The following is a 19,830-nucleotide window of genomic DNA, read 5'->3' on the forward strand; positions in this document are numbered from 1 at the left end:
CTTTCGCATTAAGTAACATTCTGGATATTTCAGATTACATTTTGGAAAAAAAAAATACACAAAATGTCACACTATTCCTCTGTTTTTGGATGATTTGAAGGTTTTCTTATTTTCTTCTTTTTTGATCAGTCAACTTTTATCTGTAGAACTTTTCATGCAGACAAGTTTAAAAGAAACGCATAAAACAACGAGATATTAATAAACACAGTCAGCATAAAAAAGTTGAAGAAATAAAATGACAGTGGATGAGTTATTAATAAAACTGTGTAGTAAGAAAAACTAAAATTTATATATTTATATATATTTGAATTTGACATTTTTCTTTCAATGCATTTCATATCGTCAGTGTAATTTATCTTTACCTGCTTTTTCTTTTTCTTGAAACTGCTTTCAGTTACCTTATGCATGATGTACAAATGAACATGCTTGCTTTTTAAACTGCACATTATGGGCTTGATTAAACGCTTAATATTTTTGATTTTGTGTTTCAGGTGTGCAGACAACCAAGAAGTCTGGAATTCCTGCTCCGAGAGAAATCTCCTCCTCTATTACAAGAGATCGGGTTTCCCTTAGAGATCAGCTGAGGAGTTCCTCTACTAAGAGAATCGTTACCAGTTCCAGCACCTCCAGCCTCTCCACCCTGGCAAAGCAGACGCGTAGCTCGACCAAGTCCCGTGCGGATGCGGAGAGCCAGGAAAGGGGCCTGCTGGAGAGCCAGGTAAAGGAGCTTCTCGCTGAAGCTAAGGCGAAGGACTTGGAGATCGACAATCTGAGGACAGAGCTGCAGCACTGCAAGAGTAAAACCTCCTCCTTCCCTTCTACCAGCTCGGTTTCAGACCAAGCGCATGCTGCTGATGATGAGCAGGGGCAGGTGGCTGAAGCCCTGGTCCTGGTTGGGGAGCTGAGGGAGAAGAACGGGAAATTCCAGAGAGAGCTAGCAGCACTACGAGAAGAAAACCAGACATTGAAGGAAAAGCTGATTTGCTTGGAGGCGTCTCCTCTTTCTACTAAAAAGACGAGCTCGTCCGTTACCTTGGTGAATGGCGTCCCTCCAGACCCTTCAGCTTCCCAAAAGGACAAACTCGTCCCCACTGCTAGCCCACTCAAAACCTCCGTCTCCTCCAGCTCCGACATCACCAAGGATTCACCATCGCCAGACTCCTCGGAGTTTGAGAAGCTCCCATCGCGCTCCGAATCAGGCAGCAGCTGTGTCAGCGGCGATGACGCCACGCCAAACAGGTCAGGGGGTCAGGATGCGTCCGTGCAGAGACTAACAGAGCAGATCCACAAGATGGAGGAAAGCCATCACAGCACAGCGGAGGAGCTGCAGGCCACACTGCAGGAACTGGCCGACCAGCAGCAGATGGTGCAGGAGCTAACCGCTGAGAACGAGCGCCTGGCGGAGGAAAAGCGCCTTCTGCAGACGTCGCTTCAGCAGCAGAGAGAACGTCTGGAGGTGATGGCTCAGAAGAACGAGACGCTTGCCGTCAGAGTCCAGGAGCAGGCGCAGGCTCAGACCCAGAGGGAGCAGGAGCTGGGGAGCCAAGGGCCAAGGCTGGCCGAGTTAGAGCAGAGGTACGCCGAGTTGGTGGAGAGCTCTCGATTCGAACGGGAAAAACTGGTGGACATCCAGCAGCAGCTGACGGGCAGCTTGAGGGCTCTGGAAGAGGAACACCAAGAGGCTCAGGGGCAAGTCTGCTGCCTTAAGGAAGAGCTGGACAGGCTGCGGGCCCGGCTGGACAAGGAAGTGGAAGGCAGCAGTCAGGTGTTGCAAGCTGCCGAGGAACACAAAGCCACGGCGGAGTGTCTCAGACTGGAGAACAGCAGGCTCAAGGCGCAGGTGGACATAGAGAGGCAGAAGGTCGGTGAGCTGAAAGCCATGCAGAGCGCCAGTGACAGCACCGAGCTACAGAACATGCTAAAGATGGCCCACTCTGAAAGGGACAAGCTGGAGGTGGAGCTGACCGAGCTGAGACAGGAGCTGCTGAAGGCCCAGGCTGAGACTGAGCATGTGCGAGCCACAGTGTCAAAGGTAGGGAGAAAGACGTTTTCACACCGACTTGGGTTGGATTTGTTTTTTCAAGGATTCAGCATTAAATTACTGTAATAGATGGATGGACACGCATGCACTTTATTAATCCTACCATGAGGAAATTCATGATGTCTCTCAGCAGCAAAGAACAAAATTGCACATTGCAACAACTCATAATAAAACACTATCTAAAATATGAAATACCTAAAAGCATTTGTGTTAATCTTATGCATTTTGGTTAAATATGTTTGGATCCCAAGTAAGACATTTTTAATCATTGAAGCTGTAGGTGTGGTTGGTACCTTTTTGTTTATTATTGATAAACCACCATGTTTGTCGTGGTGCCACAGAACCTGAATATTACCCAAGATATTCAGACTCTGAATAATCGCCATCAAGTCTCAGTGAGTAACCAGTAGAGGTCTGATTTATTTATTTATTTTGAACTTATCTAATCAGAGAGACTGAAATGTAAGATGTAGAATATAAAATTGTTTTAAACGTAATTAAAAAAAAAAAAAGTTATTTAAGTAAATGTAGGAGTGAACGTTTCTGATCAAATGTTCATATACATACTGTTATTGATTTATTGCTTGGCTCTACATTTACGCTGCATTTTCTCCTTTAACTTCTGCCTGGTGACTGAGTCAAGTAAATACAGATGAGCAAACACATTAGTGTTTATGTTCAGTGACATTTATCTTCACTTAAACCGTAATCCTTTGTTTCTAGCTTCTTTGGTTTTCCCCCAAATAAACACAGGAGTGAGTCAGGGCTGGTAATAGCTCTACAGTGTTAGGTGTGTCTCTTTTAGGTCATTATTTTGAGAGGTGACGGAGGTGCCAACAGCATAGTTAGGCTTGTTTACCAGAGTATGATCCTTTGAGTCACACAGCTGTCCTCTGCCAACTGGATGTGAAAATGAGGCGACTCCATAACTTCCCTGACGAGCATCTTAATCTATCACAGCCTCATGGCGATGGCTGTGGAACGTCCCAAGTGGCTACATCATCTACTGGTTTTAGTATCCTGTCCTCATAGAGATGTGGCTCCCAGACAGCCGCAATAATCCTCCTCTGACTTCAATATCTGTAGTAAATAAGATGGTTTTTGTTCTGTTTAGACTTTAATTTGACATGGAAGTGAGAGACTAAAGCAATCTTGAGTAACCTTTAGAAACGACAACACCACAAAATGACTCAGAGTGACTTCAGACGCAGTTTTCATTTAGTGCATTGCACGAGCTCACATAAACAGACAGGCTTTATAAACATTGTGTCCGATCACAGGTGGAGTCCACATGCCAGCAGGTTCAGGAAAAGGCTGAGAAGAGAGAGCAGGAGCTGAGCGACCGGGTGACGTCCCTGGAGGAAGCCGGAGTTCAAGCGGAGAACCAGGTGAAGGAAATGAAGGAGACCATCTTTGAGCTGGAGGACCAGGTGGAGCAGCAGAGGGCAGTCAACTGTCATACCAACCAGGCAGTCCTGGACATGGAAAGTATGTACTGATCTCAGGTTTGTTAGTTCTGCACTGTTGCATGGCATCTGAACTGAAGCTAGCCTCAAAATAAAAAAAGAAAATGAGAGACTATATATTAGGGCTGGGCATTTATCATATAGTTTATTATTTATCCCAATAGATTTCTCAGTATACACAATAAAACAAAATAAAGTTTTGTTTTATTGTTGTGACAATAAAACAAAATAAAGGACATTTAAAACCCTCCAAACCGTCCGTAGTGCAGCTTAGTGATGCAAGTCACACTTTTTGTGGTCATTTTTATTATAAGATTGTAAGACATAATAAAGCAAAGTGCATTTTTTTAAAATATAAAAGCTTGTCGCATTTATGAAGTGTTGTTGCAGTTTATAATACAGTCCAATGTGTGTAGAGCGTTTATTGGCATAAACAGTGTGAGTTTACAGTAAGATAATGATTAATTACTTTTGCTGATGATCCTCATCTCTGGATTTTTGTTCATATTTTATAATCATCTTGGGTGAAAGTTCAATGCTCAATGCACAGTTTACAGAGGGCTCCACCTAATGTAATAGTTATTAGCTGAAACAATCAGAAAGTTGATCTAACTGCCATCAGATGTATCCACTTCAAACATCTTTCATGCTGAAGTGAGTGAATCTTCAGCAGTGTAGACAGAGTGACTGCATATTGTATCATGACACTATTAAAAAAAATCTCTCATCATAATCGCGACACTGAGTAGCATTCGGATGCCTTTTGTTGCACTGGAGTGCATGGGGTGTGAGGTGTTTCTAAGATGCTTTGCTCCTGTCACGGAAAATTTCAACATAGTAAAACTATATTCCAAGTTCCACCATTAAAATGCGAGCCCTATGTGCAATAATGGCAACCGAGATATAAATATTATAAATACTTTGAAAATAGCCATGAAGAAAATCTCTCCACAGTTCCAACAAAAGCTGAAGGTTTACACATAAGTGCAAGATTTACTGCAGGGCTGCAGGATTATTAAAGCTCAGTCTGTCCAGACCGATTCCCTGGAGGTCTCTTTAAACATCCAAGGGAGTGTAAAGTGGAGCACATGTAACGTTGATTAAAAAACGTTAATATTACTGTTATAAATCAGGGCACGTTATATTGGCGCGATAATATTTTTGCAGCGACCGAGACGTACTTTAAGAATAGTTCTGTTATTGGAAGTTTTATTTTTAGAAGAGTTGGCTGCTGTTCCTCTAACGTAATCAAACTGTTCACACACTATAGTAGTGACTGCTACTGCGGTATGTATGTTTAGTTTGTTATGCTGTTTTTTTTTTAAATATCTGAACTTTGCTGTTGCAGATCTTGTCAAAAAGATTGAGGAGCAGAAGGGCGAAGCAGAGCGACAGCTGAAGGTTTTGAATCGACAGATGAAGGTGAGAAATGTTTGACACGCCGTTCTGCTTGGGTTCAAAAGTTCAACTGATTGCTGTTTGCTGCTCCAGTTTGGATCCGTTTGGATGATACAAGTCATAAAGTACTTCACCGTATTTCAATGAAGAGTGATATCTTTGGATATTCAAATGCGTTACATATACAACATCTCTTTTTTCCTTGATTTCTGATTTTCTTCTACTTAAAAGAGGGAATCAACCAAACCGTTCTGCCTTCTTTAGGAAATGTGTATTTCACAATTATCACATAATATAAAGGCATGGAGTTTATACATGTGCCAACAATTCATGAATATCATCTAAAAGTAAATGGGTCGTATCTGATATTCACCTCAATTCATTTGGTCAGTTAGACCTGACAAGATGCCAAAAGTCGCTGGAAGTGAAGGAAACGCTGTGAGAACAGACAGAAAAGACAGAGGGCTGAGAAACAATGGGGTTAATCAAAACTCATCCTGTCACAGTTGCATGTTTTCCTTGAATCATTTAGCCCACAAAACATTTTAGTTCTTAATGTTTTGCGTAAATATCAGACGCATAAAATAGTGCGACACTGACACAATCTTTTGGAAATGACTGTTCCAAAGAAATACAGTTTTTGGGGTCACTTTGAGGTCAGGATGATTTCCTTTGGATTGTTTTTTCCTCTCTTGCCTTCATGCCAAAACAAATCTTTCCACTGAGCTCTGTTCAGACAGCATTGTGTCGCATGTTAGCAGCGTTTTCCAATTCTTTTTCCAAGTTTAGGTGCCGAGTACCGTTTCTGAAAGAAGTGAGCTGTTGACAATATTTCGAGATGCAACAATGAGAGATTTTATCACATTTTTAAGAACCAATGCATATTTTACCTTATTTCTAAAGTTCTAGAAGAAGTAGAATTAACAACATTGACATTTTTTCTAGCCTTCCTGCTATGAACGAGAAGACAGCTTACCTTGCTTGAGAGAGATTAATGTGAACATCCCAACTAAAATTTCCAAAAATCTGTCAACATTTCCAAATCTATCATGACCCCTAAAAGAGGGAGGTTAAAAGTTTAAAAGAATTAAATAGAACAAATTTTTCTGTAATAATGTTCAGCCTTCCTGGAACCTGCAAAAGCCAGCTATGATGCAACGTCCCAGTAGATGGTTTGGATTTATATCTGGTTTTCATGCCCAAAAAATGTGCAAAAGGAAGAAGGTCAGTGTGACACAAATGAACAACTTTTAGCAGCCTGAGCAGCTGACGAGCAGATCTTGATAAAACATGGGTGGAGAGGAAATAATCGCATGCAGCTGATTGTCGGACGGTTTTTGCCGATCAACTGTAAACTGCTGGAGACTAAAGTATTGCAAAATGTTATAAGTAATGTAAATTGAATGCACACACTCTTATTGTTACATTTTGTCTTAAAAATTATGAAATAAGCAGATGAATGGTGTTTTATCCTCATGTGAAAGGATTGTGTTGGTTTTGTGTTTCCTTTCAGGGTTTTGTTTTGCTCAGTCCTGACATAAAAAAACACAACAGTTCAGATTATACCTACAGATAGCAGAAGGTCTATCGCAATAATTAACTGATACAAAAGGATTGTCTATGACAAAAAAAATCTGTCATGTCTTAACATATCAGTGTGCAACATTAATGGCTGTCCCGCAACATGTGCAGGAGATGTTTCAGGTGTTTGTCAGGCACTATAACAGAGCGATGTTTCCAAATGAAACTTTACACCGCGTTCCAAATTATTATTCAAGTGATATTTTCTCAGATTTTCTTAAATGCAATGCAAATGATGGCCAGTGAAATTTTGAAGTCATAAACTATTACAGTATGAATAAAATTTTACTGAACAAAAGTTCAGTAAAAACTGAACTTTTTTACTGAAAAAAGTTAAAAAGTTCATACATGAGAACAGTATTTTTTTTCAACAATAAAAAACTCAAAATGCATTGTTCCAAATTATTATGTACAGCAGATTTTCTAAACATTTTTTGGATTACAAAGAACTGCAAAGGGTCATTCTTTGAATGTGCAGCATTAATTGGCCACATGTACTAAAATCAAAAGCTTTTTCAATCAAAATCATCTCAACAGACAGAGCTACATGTAACATGGGACCCCTTCTTTGATATCACCTGCACAATTCTTGCATCCATTGAACTTGTGAGTTTGTGGAAAGTTTCTGCTTGAATTTCTTTGCATGATGTCAGAAAACCTTCCCAGAGCTGCTGTTTTGATATGAACTGCATTCCACCTCAGATCTTCTGCTTGAGGAAACAAGTGTGATGCTCTGAGGCATCACACTGGTCAGAGTCAGTTTAGAAGAAAATCGGCCCATTCTGGTCGCCAGCTATTTTCAGTGCAGCTTTTTATTTTAAAATGTGATGTGAAATTGTGACAACAGCTAAAGTTGAGCTTTTCTTCTTGTGGAAAGTGCTTCAGACCTAAACTACAGCCAAGCAAATGAAACAAACATAAACATATACAGCATTTCTATTTCCAGATTGGAAGAATCATTGCTTTTTTTATTTTCATCTTTCATGTCAGATTCTGTGTTATGCGGATGCGACAATCATTTATGATTCCTGCAAAAAGATCCAGGCAGAATCCTGATTGATCCTTCATGCACAATTCATGATAAAAACCCAAAGGGTTTATAATCCTGTTTAATCAGCCAAGCATGGCAGCCTCAGACCTTTAAAATCCTGAGATTCATCTCTTTTCCAGGTTGTTTAAAATAGTCTTGGCAGCTGCATTTAAGCCAGCCTTTATTATAGAAAGACATTTTTTCATGCATTTAGAGACTCTAAGGAATCATTCATACCATTTTTAACATACTGTCAATAAGCATATCCTTTTATTTTTAGGCTTCAGTTTTGGAGCGCTTACTAGCGATCAGTGACTCGCAAATGCATTTTTTTGAATTTTATTTGCCCCCTGTGTTGTTTCTTGAAAATTTGCATGAATTAACTGCTGTGCCTCAACCTGTGCTGATCCATGTGCTTATGTATTTAGGAGGAGAGAGAGGAGTGGCGGCGCTTTCAGGCAGACCTCCAGACAGCGGTGGTGGTGGCCAACGACATCAAAGTGGAGGCTCAGCAGGAGCTGCGCACTCTCAGGAGGCAGCTGCAGGAGGAGCAGGACCGCAGCGCGAAGCTTTCTGCAGACCTGCAGGCCATGCAGGGAGTCAGGTACTATCCACTGTTTCCATCCCCCTCACACCCACCCAGCCATCTCCTTCCAGCCCCCTCAGGCACCAGGCTGCAGTTCCTTTCTCTCTGAACATACCAGGATGTGACATACCTACCAGAGTCCTGCCAGATCTCTGCGCAGCAACAATCTTTAGACAGGTGGCCCAAATGATCCCAAACGTAAAAGAAACTCTTGCTCTAGAGGTTCCCAAATTTCCTGTTTGATCTTAAGAGAGGATATGTTTCCATCGGAGGCATAATTAAGAGCTTCAGAGTTCCTGGGATTTGGCAGACTCTGTAGGTCAATGAGCCATCTCCTGCAGTTTTATTTTCCCTCTGTATTTTTTACTCCTTTTAAAGCTGCTGCCCTTTCTGTTTCCCTCTTCAACATGTATTATGACCTGTGGCAAACATTCCAATTTCACACTTGAAACACATTTCATGTGTGTTGTGGTAGTTGTAATCAAAAACAGATTTTGCACCAGTTTACTTCTATTAACACAATGAAAGCTTTGCCGTTTTATTATGGGCATATTTAAAGTGCCAAATTAATTTACCTTTTCACATTTTGGCACACTAAAGCCAAAAATCTCAATTCATCTTGTTTGGTGTCATGTGTTGGATCACATGTGTCAAACTCAAGGTCTACGGGCCAAATCTGGGCCGTCATGGCTATTTATATGGCCCTCAAGGCCCTGGAGGTCCAAATAAACAGAACTTCAAGATAAGTTAGGTGCTTAAATGTTACTGATTTAGTTAAATCAGTTTTTATTTATATATTTCCAAATTACGTGAGTGTGAAAATATTTCTGATATTTGATTTTATAAAGTTTTCATTGAATACAGAAAAAGCTATACTACTTTTAGTTCTTCAATAGATCAATTTGTTGCACTTTAATTTATTCTGCCACAACTGGCTCTTTGGGGACATCCATGATCTTGGTCTGGCCTAAAATGGAAATGAGTTTGACACCTAGTGCAAAAATCTGAATGAATATGATAAAATGATTTTATAAAAATAAAAATAAAAATCCTACACTTAAAAATCTGGAAATAACTTTTTTTTCTGTATTTGTACTGCATTAAGTGACATTTCAGAGGACTTTATTTATGAATTAGGTCACTTTTGAAGGCAGTTGGTTGGACAAAGAGTACCGCAGTGAAGTAGAATACATACCACATTCTGCATATTTGTATAAAATATTTCAAAACTATTCACTTAAAAATTAAAAGCTACTTTTTGCTGGCCTAGCTTCCCAAATCCCATTTAAATATGTTGAAGTTGTTGTAGAACAACAAAAGGCAACAAGGTACAAAAATAGTTTTTAAAGCCACTTAAAAATGAGGATAGCTGTGGTTTATGTGTGATTTAGTCCTAAAAATCCAAATGATAAAAACTAAATGGTGGTTTGCTATAACATTATCATCACTCCAGATGAAATACTTCTTTGTTAAAATAGATTATTATTCTAAGCACTTGAGCATGCGTAAAATTATATTTAAAAGGAAAACAACTGCTTTAGCGCGAGATACGGATCAGTACCCGTGTGTTCAGTAGCCGGTACTAGACCGCGTCTCAATCACCAAACTTTCCCCAAGAAAAGCCGTTGTGCTGCGTCCGCTCCCCTCCTCCATCAGCTGATGTCTCTGTTAAAGACGTCCGTCAGACGAGCCTGAAGTCCAGGTGAGTTCTCAGCCAGCCTGCCGCTCCTCGCCTTGTGTGCTGCCGACGCTCACTGACCTTCCTCTCTGTGTTTGGCTTCATGCTGCTTCTTCAGCCTGTCTGACTCTGTCTGCTTCTCCATACGCTGGCTGACTGCACCTTTAGGGCTACCACTCCCTCCCGGTTTGCTCTTTAAACCTGTGGATCGGTTAGATTGTATCTGGTGCCACCTGCTGTTGTTTTCGATGAATAACACCCCTACTTTTTTCTGTTTTATTTTAATTTTTTTGATGGAAAAAGCAGGATGATGATGGCTGCACTGGCATGACTTGGACTGAACTCATGCTGTTTTTAACGACACAGATACATATCCATAGCATCTCCATCACAGGGTGATCTGGCTGTATGAGTGTTTTAATCTTATGAAGTGTGCATGGAAGAGTTGAGGAAAAACATGCCCAGAGGTTCTGGCTTTTTAAATGACGTGAAGAAGCAACCGTGTTTTTAAAAAAAGTAGACCTTCTACATCATTCATTTTTAATGTTCTTATCTTTTTCTTTTCAGAATCGGCACTGGAGCCACTTTTGACACCAAGACGGCAGTGGAAGGACACTAGAGAGTGACCCTCATCTCAGCACCATGTGAAGACAGTGTTATTGTTGCACTTCTGTTTTGTGGAAACCAGCTTTGTGTTGACTCACTGTGCAGAAGGACGTTCAGGCCTTCATGGTTTCATTTTTCTCTATACAGCTAAAATATTTTTGGGGACTTTTTAAATGAGAGTACTCTATTTTATTTTCTCACTGAATGTTCTCGTTCTGTCTGGACCGTTGGGTTCTTGTGCTGTGGTCGACTTTTTTGTGCCTTTGAGAAATCGGAGATGATGGAATGGTGAATGCTTTCGGTTTGGCAGAGATGAGGATTTCTATCACTGAATTTGCAACATTGGGGAAACGGCTAAATCTTGCTTTTAAATGCAAAAGCAAGGAGATAAAATAATAAAAACAATTTTTTAATATTTCCACATCCCTTTAGGAAAAATATAGAAGCACTGCTGTTAGAGGATGTTCAGTCTGTTTTGCCTTTTGAGGGCAAAATAGAAAACATGATGCATTATATGCAGTATAGCACAACGTTGTCTAAATGAACCATTCATTCCTGGTTGCACCTTACATAATATTAGCTTGTGAATTTCTGGAACGAACCATTAAGTTTTGGAGCAGATGAACTGTGACGTCGCAGCGCTGCGAGCAGAGAGAATCAGTGCAGCGGTGGTCGGCTTTCTGCCAGGGCTGCAGGTTTGCGCCGACAGTGCAAAACACCAGAACTACCGTATTTTCCCTGCGCTTTGAACAATGCGGGTTATAGTCCGCATTGTTCTGTGGATTTTTCTTCGACCACCAGGTCTACAGCAAGAAGTGAATCATTGGAAGACAAAATTGGAAATCAAAGAAAAAAGTGGTGATATTCATTTAGAACAAGCACATCCTAGCAGCAGGAGAAACGTCTTGAAACAGCTTTTAAGGTGAGATACCAGCGGCTTATATTTGTACGTTTCCAGTGGTTTTTCTTTTTCAAAAAATGTGTAGGTGTGGCTTATATGGTGCACTGTATAGTCCGGAAAATGCGGTACGTAATATTAGTTTGTGATTTGAATTTTATCCTTCTTTAGGTTTTAAAATAAATAAAGTAAGTTCAGGTGTGGCTGCTGGATTACATGTTTTGACTGTATCACCAAAACCCAAAAGTTTGAAACTATAAGGTGCTAGAATGTAGTAATATTTATAAGCAAAGAGGAATAATCTGAGTCTTTATCATTATGTTTGGCCCAGAAATGAATTTCAATAAGACATAATGAAGTAGCTGGATATCTATGAAAGGTATATTTCATAGATGTATATTTGAGTCCATCTGATCCAGACTGAACATCCTCCATCCAGGAGCTTTAAGGATCTCTTGTTTTTTTTTTTGTTTGTTTTGCTCCTCATATCTTCTTGTTACTGTTTTTGTATAAAATCACTGACAGCTTCTTGGTCTTTCTTCTGCTGTGCAAATGGAGTGCAATTAATTTTTCTAGCCGTAAGATGGCGCTGTGCTATAAGGTGCTAGAATGTAGTAATATTTGTTCACATATATCACATATTGAAGCTTAATCAGGCATCTCAGCTTCAAGGTCTCCCATGTTTTACAGTTGTGTATTTTTTGTTGGTAGAATTATTTTTGCATGCAGATGTCATGATGTCATGCTGCCAATATTAGGTGCAACCGTTAACGGCGAACTTCTGGACCAATCAACTGTCTTAAAATGCAAATTTTAAGACGTAGACCAATAAAACTGTGTTCCCGAAATATTTACATCACTTTCAGATATTTATATTCTATTTTTCCGTTTTTGTTTTTTTTTGTTTGTTTGTTTTTTTTTGCAAAATCAGAATTTAATATATTAACCACACGGACCTTTTCTAACCTTTAGCAGATTCCAGTAAATTACAAGCTTTACATGTTTATATGTAAATATTTTCCTCACCTTTGGTGTGAATTCTTATATCACATTCCAGAATCACACTGACAGTGAGTGTGAAATGTGAGGTCCTTTCTACAACCCAACTTTAAAAAAAAGCCATATTATCCAAGCCGAGCGAATGGTACTGGTGCTCAAGTAAGTCAGGTTATATAAAAAAAGATTAAATGTTTGGAAAAAATCTTTTTATGAGGCCGAGCATTCCTGTCCATATTGTGATAACTTATTTTGCCGAGGAAAGACTCGGCTGTTTTTTTTGTTTTTTTCTGTATGTGAAGTTCTACGTAAATGTTTGACTGTTGTTCATTAGGTGAATAAATAAACAAAATGTTTCCAGCCCCGTGGATTTTATTTACGCATCTAACTGGACTGTAGGCTCATTATGTGTGTTTTCTTCACCTATCAGAATCAATGGGGGAATGGGGAAGAAGGTTTTATACAGATCTGAACTAATGTACGCCACAGAGCGGATCAGTCACAGCATTCTGATCCAAATCCAAGTTGGAATCTGTGGATCTCAAGTTATTTTTTTTTCTTTTATAAAGGGAAAAACCATGAAGAATTTTCAAGTTTTGTGGCGTTTTAATGCTCTTATATCACCAATAAAGTTAGAGCATTTTTATTTCAGAGCATTCATTTCTACTCATCAGGATGCATCAGGACCAACATGGAAGATTTGGGATCAGAAACAGATTACATCCCCTCCCCTTTCCACCACCATTACCAATATGTTTTGCTCGAGTCTATGCAGAAATTGTGTTTATTGTGTCTGCCAGGTCCCAAGGTGATGATGATGGGCGAGCGTTGGACTCCGACGGCGGCAGCAGCCAATGGTGCGGCATCTCCGTGATCCCCGGCACGTCGCCCGCCGACGCCAGCGAAGACGCCGGCTCGGAGCCCGGAGCGACCGTCAAATCCCTCATTAAGTCCTTTGACACTGTTGGGCAGAGTGAGCGCTGAGCACACAGACACAAGCAGGCGTCACATCAGTGTAGCTGTAGAGGAGAACAGCTGATGAGCCGCCGTGGTCTCCAGCGTTCCTGTCTGTCGTTTCTCAGCTCGTCAGGTCTGGGCCGGCTCTGGGAAGTCTGGGTGACAGATGATGGGGGGTGGAGGTGGTTCTGGTTCAGGAAAAACATTTAACAGCAACTTGAGATGAGCTGCAAGTCTGGGACTGATTGGCTGTTCAGTAAATGCTTTAAATTACTTTATTTATAGCTCATACTAAAAAGTCTGGTTTATACACGGCAGAACAAATACAGAAGCGGTCCTTTTGGTAAATTCTCCCACATGAGCTGTGCTTCTCTGCAGCTCCTCCAGAGCTACCATGGATCTCCTACTCATAAAGAACATTTTCTGGGGTTTTACCAGTTGCAGATTTTGGAGTCAATGGCGGTCCCTTACATGTGCAAAACGTATGGTTTTATTTCTAACATAACTCTGTTTTAAACATCTCCGCATCTTTCTCCCTGATCTGTTCTTTAATCTTAATGTGGCTCTTTATTCACTGTTTTCACTGATTTGTTTTGCTATTAATATACCAAACATAAGCTGTGACATCACAGCTTTAATAAAAATATTTAAAAAAACCTCACACACTCTGACCTTGATTGTGGATATTACAGATGGTCCATGTCATGCAGTTCCGGTGCTTTCCACCCCGAGAAACCCTTTGAGTGGGATCCCTGTGCGCTCTGCACCAGCTGCAGCCGTCTCCCCCATCCAGGTTCTTAAAACCTTCATCCAAAAATCACATATGTGATGGAAGGGAGCTTGTTTCAGAGTTCTTTTTTGTCTTTCTTTATTTTAGAGACATTCCTACGTGAAGCCACTATCAAAGACGCTGGAAAAAAGAATAAATCATGGAGAGTTTGCTCATTCTCGTGGTATGTAACACTCAATCTTATGTGATCTGCTGTTCCATATTTGATCAGTTGCTGCATGACAACGATCTGTGTCTCCACAAAAAATATGGAATTGAGGCCCCTGTTCACTTTTGCCAAGTGTGGCGAAGGTCTTCACCGGACTGTGGGTTATGTACTGTTAAATTCTGGGTGAAAATATTTCGACACAACCAGCTTCTTCAGCTGTGACCTTCCACTAAAGGCTCTGACCAAACCAGAATTGCATTTTGACCTTCCGCTGGTCTGTGGTCAGAGTGAAAGACGACATGCAAACAGCAAGCAGACAAAAAATAAATCCAGTCAGCCAGCATTGTCCTCGCCCAGAGAGCCGACCATCAGATTTTGTTGCGTCCTGGTGAAATTTACATGTTCATTCAAATTCCTTTGGCTCTCACTGATCAAATGGTCATTTTATAGGCAAAGTTCTGCTGATTCAATATCCTCAATGAAAAGTACAACAAATACAGACAACCAAACATTTGACTTCTGCTGGTTTCTCACTGACTTTCGCCACTTCCGTCTAGAAAAAAGCGTTTAAATGCAACTCTGGAAATGCTCTTAAATGTGTCCTGGTTGATTTGTGTCCCAAGCCTCCCCTGAGGAGCTGCTGTAGGAACATAGTTTCCTGACTGGAAGCAAACTTTTCCAGGATACGCTCTGTTTTTCGACTCTTTTGTCACATTCTTCTGCATCCACATCCGTCTCTCGCATCCTTTTGATTCCGCAGATAAGTTGTCGGGTTTCGGCGAGGACCTGAAACCAAACAGCCTCATGAGAAAGAGCCCGTCACTGGAGAGTGTGATCAAAAGCCCCATTTCCCTCAGCAGCCGCACCGCATCGTTCAGCTACAGCCGAGGAAGCAGCAAACTCAGGTATCGCCGTTTGGATCTAAAGATGAGCTCAGAGACACGGGAGCAGAAAAGCATCAAAACAAATTCAGCTTCTTTCCTCACTTTAAAAATGTTTGAAGCATCCAACTTGATTGCACTTATTTGGTGAAAACTCTTTTTTTTATTCATTTTTAATTTTTTTTCAAAAACACCAGAACTAAATTTATTGGCATCCCAACATTTCTGTAAAAATAAATGACTGGTGTACTTTTTTCTAATTCCTTTTTTCCTATTAAAGTGGATCAAAGTCACAAATCATTTGCATTCATGACTTTCTTGGATATAAATATTATATGACACATTGGCCTTTTTCTCTTAACCACTCTTCAAATTGGAAAAGACATTAAAGCATGCCATTTACAGACTAGACGTGTACTTGTGGAAAAGGCTTAAAGCAAATGGCTACTTGCCGAGAGTTTGGGTTAAAACGTCTAAAATAGCTGCAACTGCATCAGTATGTTTTGGACAACGACTCGGACGAGATAATTTTGCAAAAATCTCTGCAGGCGGCGCGCTGATCGAATGTTATCGCAGAAATATCTGTTCCTGTTCGTCAGGCAAATTAAAAGCAAATCCTTGCAACTGGGATTTCCCCCCCCCAACTGAATAAATGTAGTTTTCACACACAAAAAAAAGTTCAGTGGAATGAAAGATCAATTTTTTTAAAGTTAAAAATAAAACATTTTTTTAATGTTTTATTTCTCACACAATTATCTCACAATTATTTTGCCAATGATTGTGAGAGATCCTGTTTAACTAAACTGTGATCTGCAGTGTCTCCTGCAGTTGTGTGCCAACCCATTTGGTTGTTTTCAAATGGATGTTTTCTTTTTGCCAATTTCAGAACATTTTTTCCCTTAATCACTATTATTATTATTATTTCCTCCATGAATCATCAAAAGTAAAACTCCGTCACTCCAGCAACTGGATATCCTTGAGTTACATTAATAGATGTACTTTTCTGTGTTACAGTCAGGCAGTAAAGTTGGTTAAAACTACCAACTGTTTGGCCCATATGAAGGAGAACGCTGTCTTCTACTAAAACTCAGCCAACATTACGAAACTCTGGCTGCAAACACACAAAGGCCTGCCAGTCCAAATCTGATATTATTGCATTGCTAAACTCTGCATTCAGTGTCACAGAGATCAGCTGCGTCTGTTACTATGTTTAGGATGTTTAGGGTTATGTGAGAACTGCTGCGTTATTGATGATGAATGCAAATACTTGCCAATTCTGGAGTGATTTAAAATGGCAAAAGACATGTCCGCTTCTAGCATTGCACGGCCTGAAATAATGAACTCAACAGCAGCGCTGCAGTGACGTGTGAAATGTTTAGCATGCTGAGTGGAACAACTCTCATGTTCTTCCCATGGCCTCCAACCCCAGGGAGCAAGTCCCTAGAATAATATTACAGATAGACGTTAAATCCATCCGTCATGCATAGGATTTCTTTCCTTACAGCTTTACAACTGTGCACGTTGTGCATGATGTCTGGAAACATTCGATTGTGGGACCGTAGAGTCGTGGGGGGGCAGGCGGTGAAATGGGCCTCCACTCTGCGATGAGATGGCTGCCGGCCCAAGTAAACGTGGCTCCGCTCTGAACTCCAAAACAAATAAACGAAACTACAAAGAAGCTCCGGAATCATTATGATAGTGCAAGATAAGATAATTCCCTCCAGTAATGAAAAATTGCAAATCAGAGGAGCTTTATTTTGAACCCTAATTTTCCCGTCTCAGTTTCTCCTAGCATTCTTTTCCATTTTCTGGACATATAAGAAGTTTAGCTGCCTTTTCAGTAAAATGTTTGTATTAAAGCGAATCTTTCTTTAAAAACTCTCTTAAATTACACTTATGTCTCTCAGTATCACTGATAATCAACAGAACCACTCAGATCTTCCAGGTTACAGAAACAGAACCTATGAGAAAAGTTGGAACATCTCATTTTCTCGACGACAGACGATCTCTCTGTCGTCATTTTGCTTTAGTTTTATACCAGGCATTCAGAAGACGTATCAAATTTCTGTTAGAATACATTTGCATTTGTTTTCCTGCAGCTCTGAGCTTTGCATTTCATCTAAATAATATAGTTAATGTGCTTTAGTTAAGTTTGAAATTATATGTTTTAAAAAAAGACAATCAATTTTGCTGTTGCATAAAAATGTTTAACCATGTGATCTTTTACTTTTCTGGTCCAAACAGAACTTTGAAAAGGAGAAACAAAAGTCATCAAGTCGTTCTATCAGAAAACTAAGATTCAGATGTTTTGTTTTTGAATTAGCCCACAAACACAAAATTAGTTTGAACAATGCATTCTTTGTGAGGACGGGCGTTGCTCTAATCCGTCATAATTTTAGCTGTCTGACCAGCGATGATTAGCAAGTTTCCTCCACGTTCACACAAATAATTGTGTGGGAGTGGGGGGTGAAAGGGGGGCAGTAGAGGAACTGAACTAGATATCGCACAAGTTGTACTCCAGATGACATCTCTCCTTTCTCCCTCTCCTCTGATTGCGGCCCGCGATCCCTTGGTGACAGCGTGGAAAGAACGGACCCCTTGGCCGCTCTGGCGCGGGAGTACGGAGGATCTAAGAGAAACGCTCTACTGAAGTGGTGCCAGAAGAAAACAGAAGGCTATCCGGTAGGGATCACAGGCCACAGACCACTCTCAAACATGAGACGTGCTCCACACACTTTCACGCCCAGCTCTGCTTCACGTCGACATCTGACGGTTTGATTTTTAGCCTTCACGCCCCTGGTTTTTATTAAAAAAGTGAGCCAACGCCTCGCATTCGCTGCTTTATATTGCGTGACACGATGTTGATTATTCTGACCCCAGGTACTGAGGTCAGTCTTTATTAGTTTCATTTTTTTTAACCATTGCTGGGTTAAACAACTGTTGACCAACCATTTAGCTAACTGGCATCTCACTGGTATGACTGGGTTTATACCTGTGTTTTCAGACGGCTTTGGATTATTATTTTTTTACTTTGCAAAAAAAAAAAAAAAAAAAAAAATGGAAGGGGAAAAAACATAGTTCTATTTAATTTTTTCAAAATAATTTGAGAAGTATGGCATTTATTCGTATTTAGTATTATTTCCTCTGATAACCTTAAAAAGAATCACAGTGAACCAAGACCAAATACACATTATACAGGGTTGAGATGCTTGAAATCCTTGAATTTCACTTCGGTGTTTTCAAGGCTTGGAAAGTTCTTGACTTCGGCATTATGAGAAATCAACATAATCATACAATATATTTTATTATTATTACGTTAATTTATTGTTATTTTTAAAAAACCTCAAGTTATTTTCCTTCTTCTAAGGAACACAAATCATGAACTCATTAGTGTTGTTTTTTTAATGATATAAATAGTCATGCAATACTTCAACATTTCTGGTTGTAATGGTTCCACAAATGATGGAATAAATATTTCTTAGGCCACAGAGCAAAGTGCTGACATTAACCAAGCCAAGTTTCTCCCCTAATAGCCAGTTTAAGGAACCCATTATGCCCAGTGGGATTACAGATTAGCCAGTATAATCACTGGGCTAAAACATTTTTCATGCACGCAGAGGGGCTGCAGTCTGTGGAAGGAAAGGAACGATTACAACCCTGTGTGCATCCCGACAAATCCTTAAAAATACACCAAAGCCTTTATTTTTTTTTCTTCTTAAAATCAATAGTTTCATGTGACTTTTCCATAGAAAGATTCACAAGTTCTAAATATAGATTGAACTTTTACAGCGAGCGATTGAGTTATTGAGTTAACGCATCGATAGTTCTTATTTCTAGAGAACAATGCCACTGAACTTTGAGCCTCAACTCGGAGACTTTATGGTCACAGTTTCCACTGTTGGGTGGATAAAACCAGTGACTTTTAGACACAATCAGTGGTTTGAGCAGCTTTTAAAGGTTTGCTGAGAAATGCATTAATTATAAATGTTATAATTTCTATGGTAAATGAAAGTTGACATCCATCCGCTTTCCTAACCACGGAGGAACAGCATGCCCACAGCATGATGCTTCCACCAACAGTTTGTATCGTACGTTTGTGTTCAGTGGGGTTTGTTGCAGCTCTTTTGTCGTCAGTCAGGTTTTGCTGACCAGCTTATATCCTGGGAATCTGTTGGCAGCTTTTTCTTTCTGTCAAATCCAAGTGCTGCGGTTGACTTTAGGATTACAAACGACTCTTCCTGCTGCATCACTATCAACATTTAGGGGCTTTGTTGTCTTTTTGCCTCCTTTTCCTTGTTCAGAAGAGCTGTAAAGTATTTGAGGTGCTCTGGCTAAGGGACACATGATTCGCAAATGTTTTTTCTCCTGGTGATTTCTGCTCAGCGTCGTAAATTTCAAACTGACAGTCATTGAAATTATTTGTGCTGAATATGGTTAAAATAAATTTAACAGCTTTAACAGTTTTTTCTGTTCTGAAGTAGTTTTTCTTTTCCTTTTAAACACAGAAACGGGAACAACTTAGAAATCTGCCAAGTAATTTAATTTGCAGAGTGAACTCTATAATTTGACGTGTATGCTGAGTTATTTATCAGTGTGTGTGGAGAAAGAATGGAAAATGCTTGCCGCCCACTGAAGATTTTTACTCGTGAAGCATTTTATGTTCATCATTTTCATTCCTCTTCACAATTACGCGGCGCCTCCCATGTAGTCCCAGTGAAAGTTCAGTTAAGGACGGATGAGTTGAGCAACATAAACTCTTCACTGATCCCTTCAC

The 19,830-nt window shown here is 40.1% G+C and overlaps 1 protein-coding gene across 3 annotated transcripts in view; it reads left to right on the plus strand.

Moving 5' to 3' along the window:
- The window catches only part of specc1 (sperm antigen with calponin homology and coiled-coil domains 1), an 81,263-nt gene that overhangs the window by 37,847 nt on the left and 23,586 nt on the right, over positions 1 to 19,830 (plus strand). For all 3 annotated transcript variants that reach the window (XM_055043502.1, XM_055043503.1, XM_055043504.1), the window contains 9 exons: positions 492 to 2,032; positions 3,322 to 3,529; positions 4,856 to 4,929; positions 7,945 to 8,120; positions 13,081 to 13,253; positions 13,930 to 14,030; positions 14,115 to 14,190; positions 14,936 to 15,080; positions 17,636 to 17,738. In XM_055043502.1, coding sequence (XP_054899477.1) covers positions 492 to 2,032; positions 3,322 to 3,529; positions 4,856 to 4,929; positions 7,945 to 8,120; positions 13,081 to 13,253; positions 13,930 to 14,030; positions 14,115 to 14,190; positions 14,936 to 15,080; positions 17,636 to 17,738 — 2,597 coding nt within the window. The remainder of the gene's footprint in view (positions 1 to 491; positions 2,033 to 3,321; positions 3,530 to 4,855; positions 4,930 to 7,944; positions 8,121 to 13,080; positions 13,254 to 13,929; positions 14,031 to 14,114; positions 14,191 to 14,935; positions 15,081 to 17,635; positions 17,739 to 19,830) is intronic.

This window comes from Poeciliopsis prolifica, unplaced genomic scaffold (assembly GCF_027474105.1).
Source record: "Poeciliopsis prolifica strain line A6 unplaced genomic scaffold, Auburn_PproV2 SCAFFOLD019, whole genome shotgun sequence".
NCBI classification, from domain to species: Eukaryota; Metazoa; Chordata; class Actinopteri; order Cyprinodontiformes; family Poeciliidae; genus Poeciliopsis; species Poeciliopsis prolifica.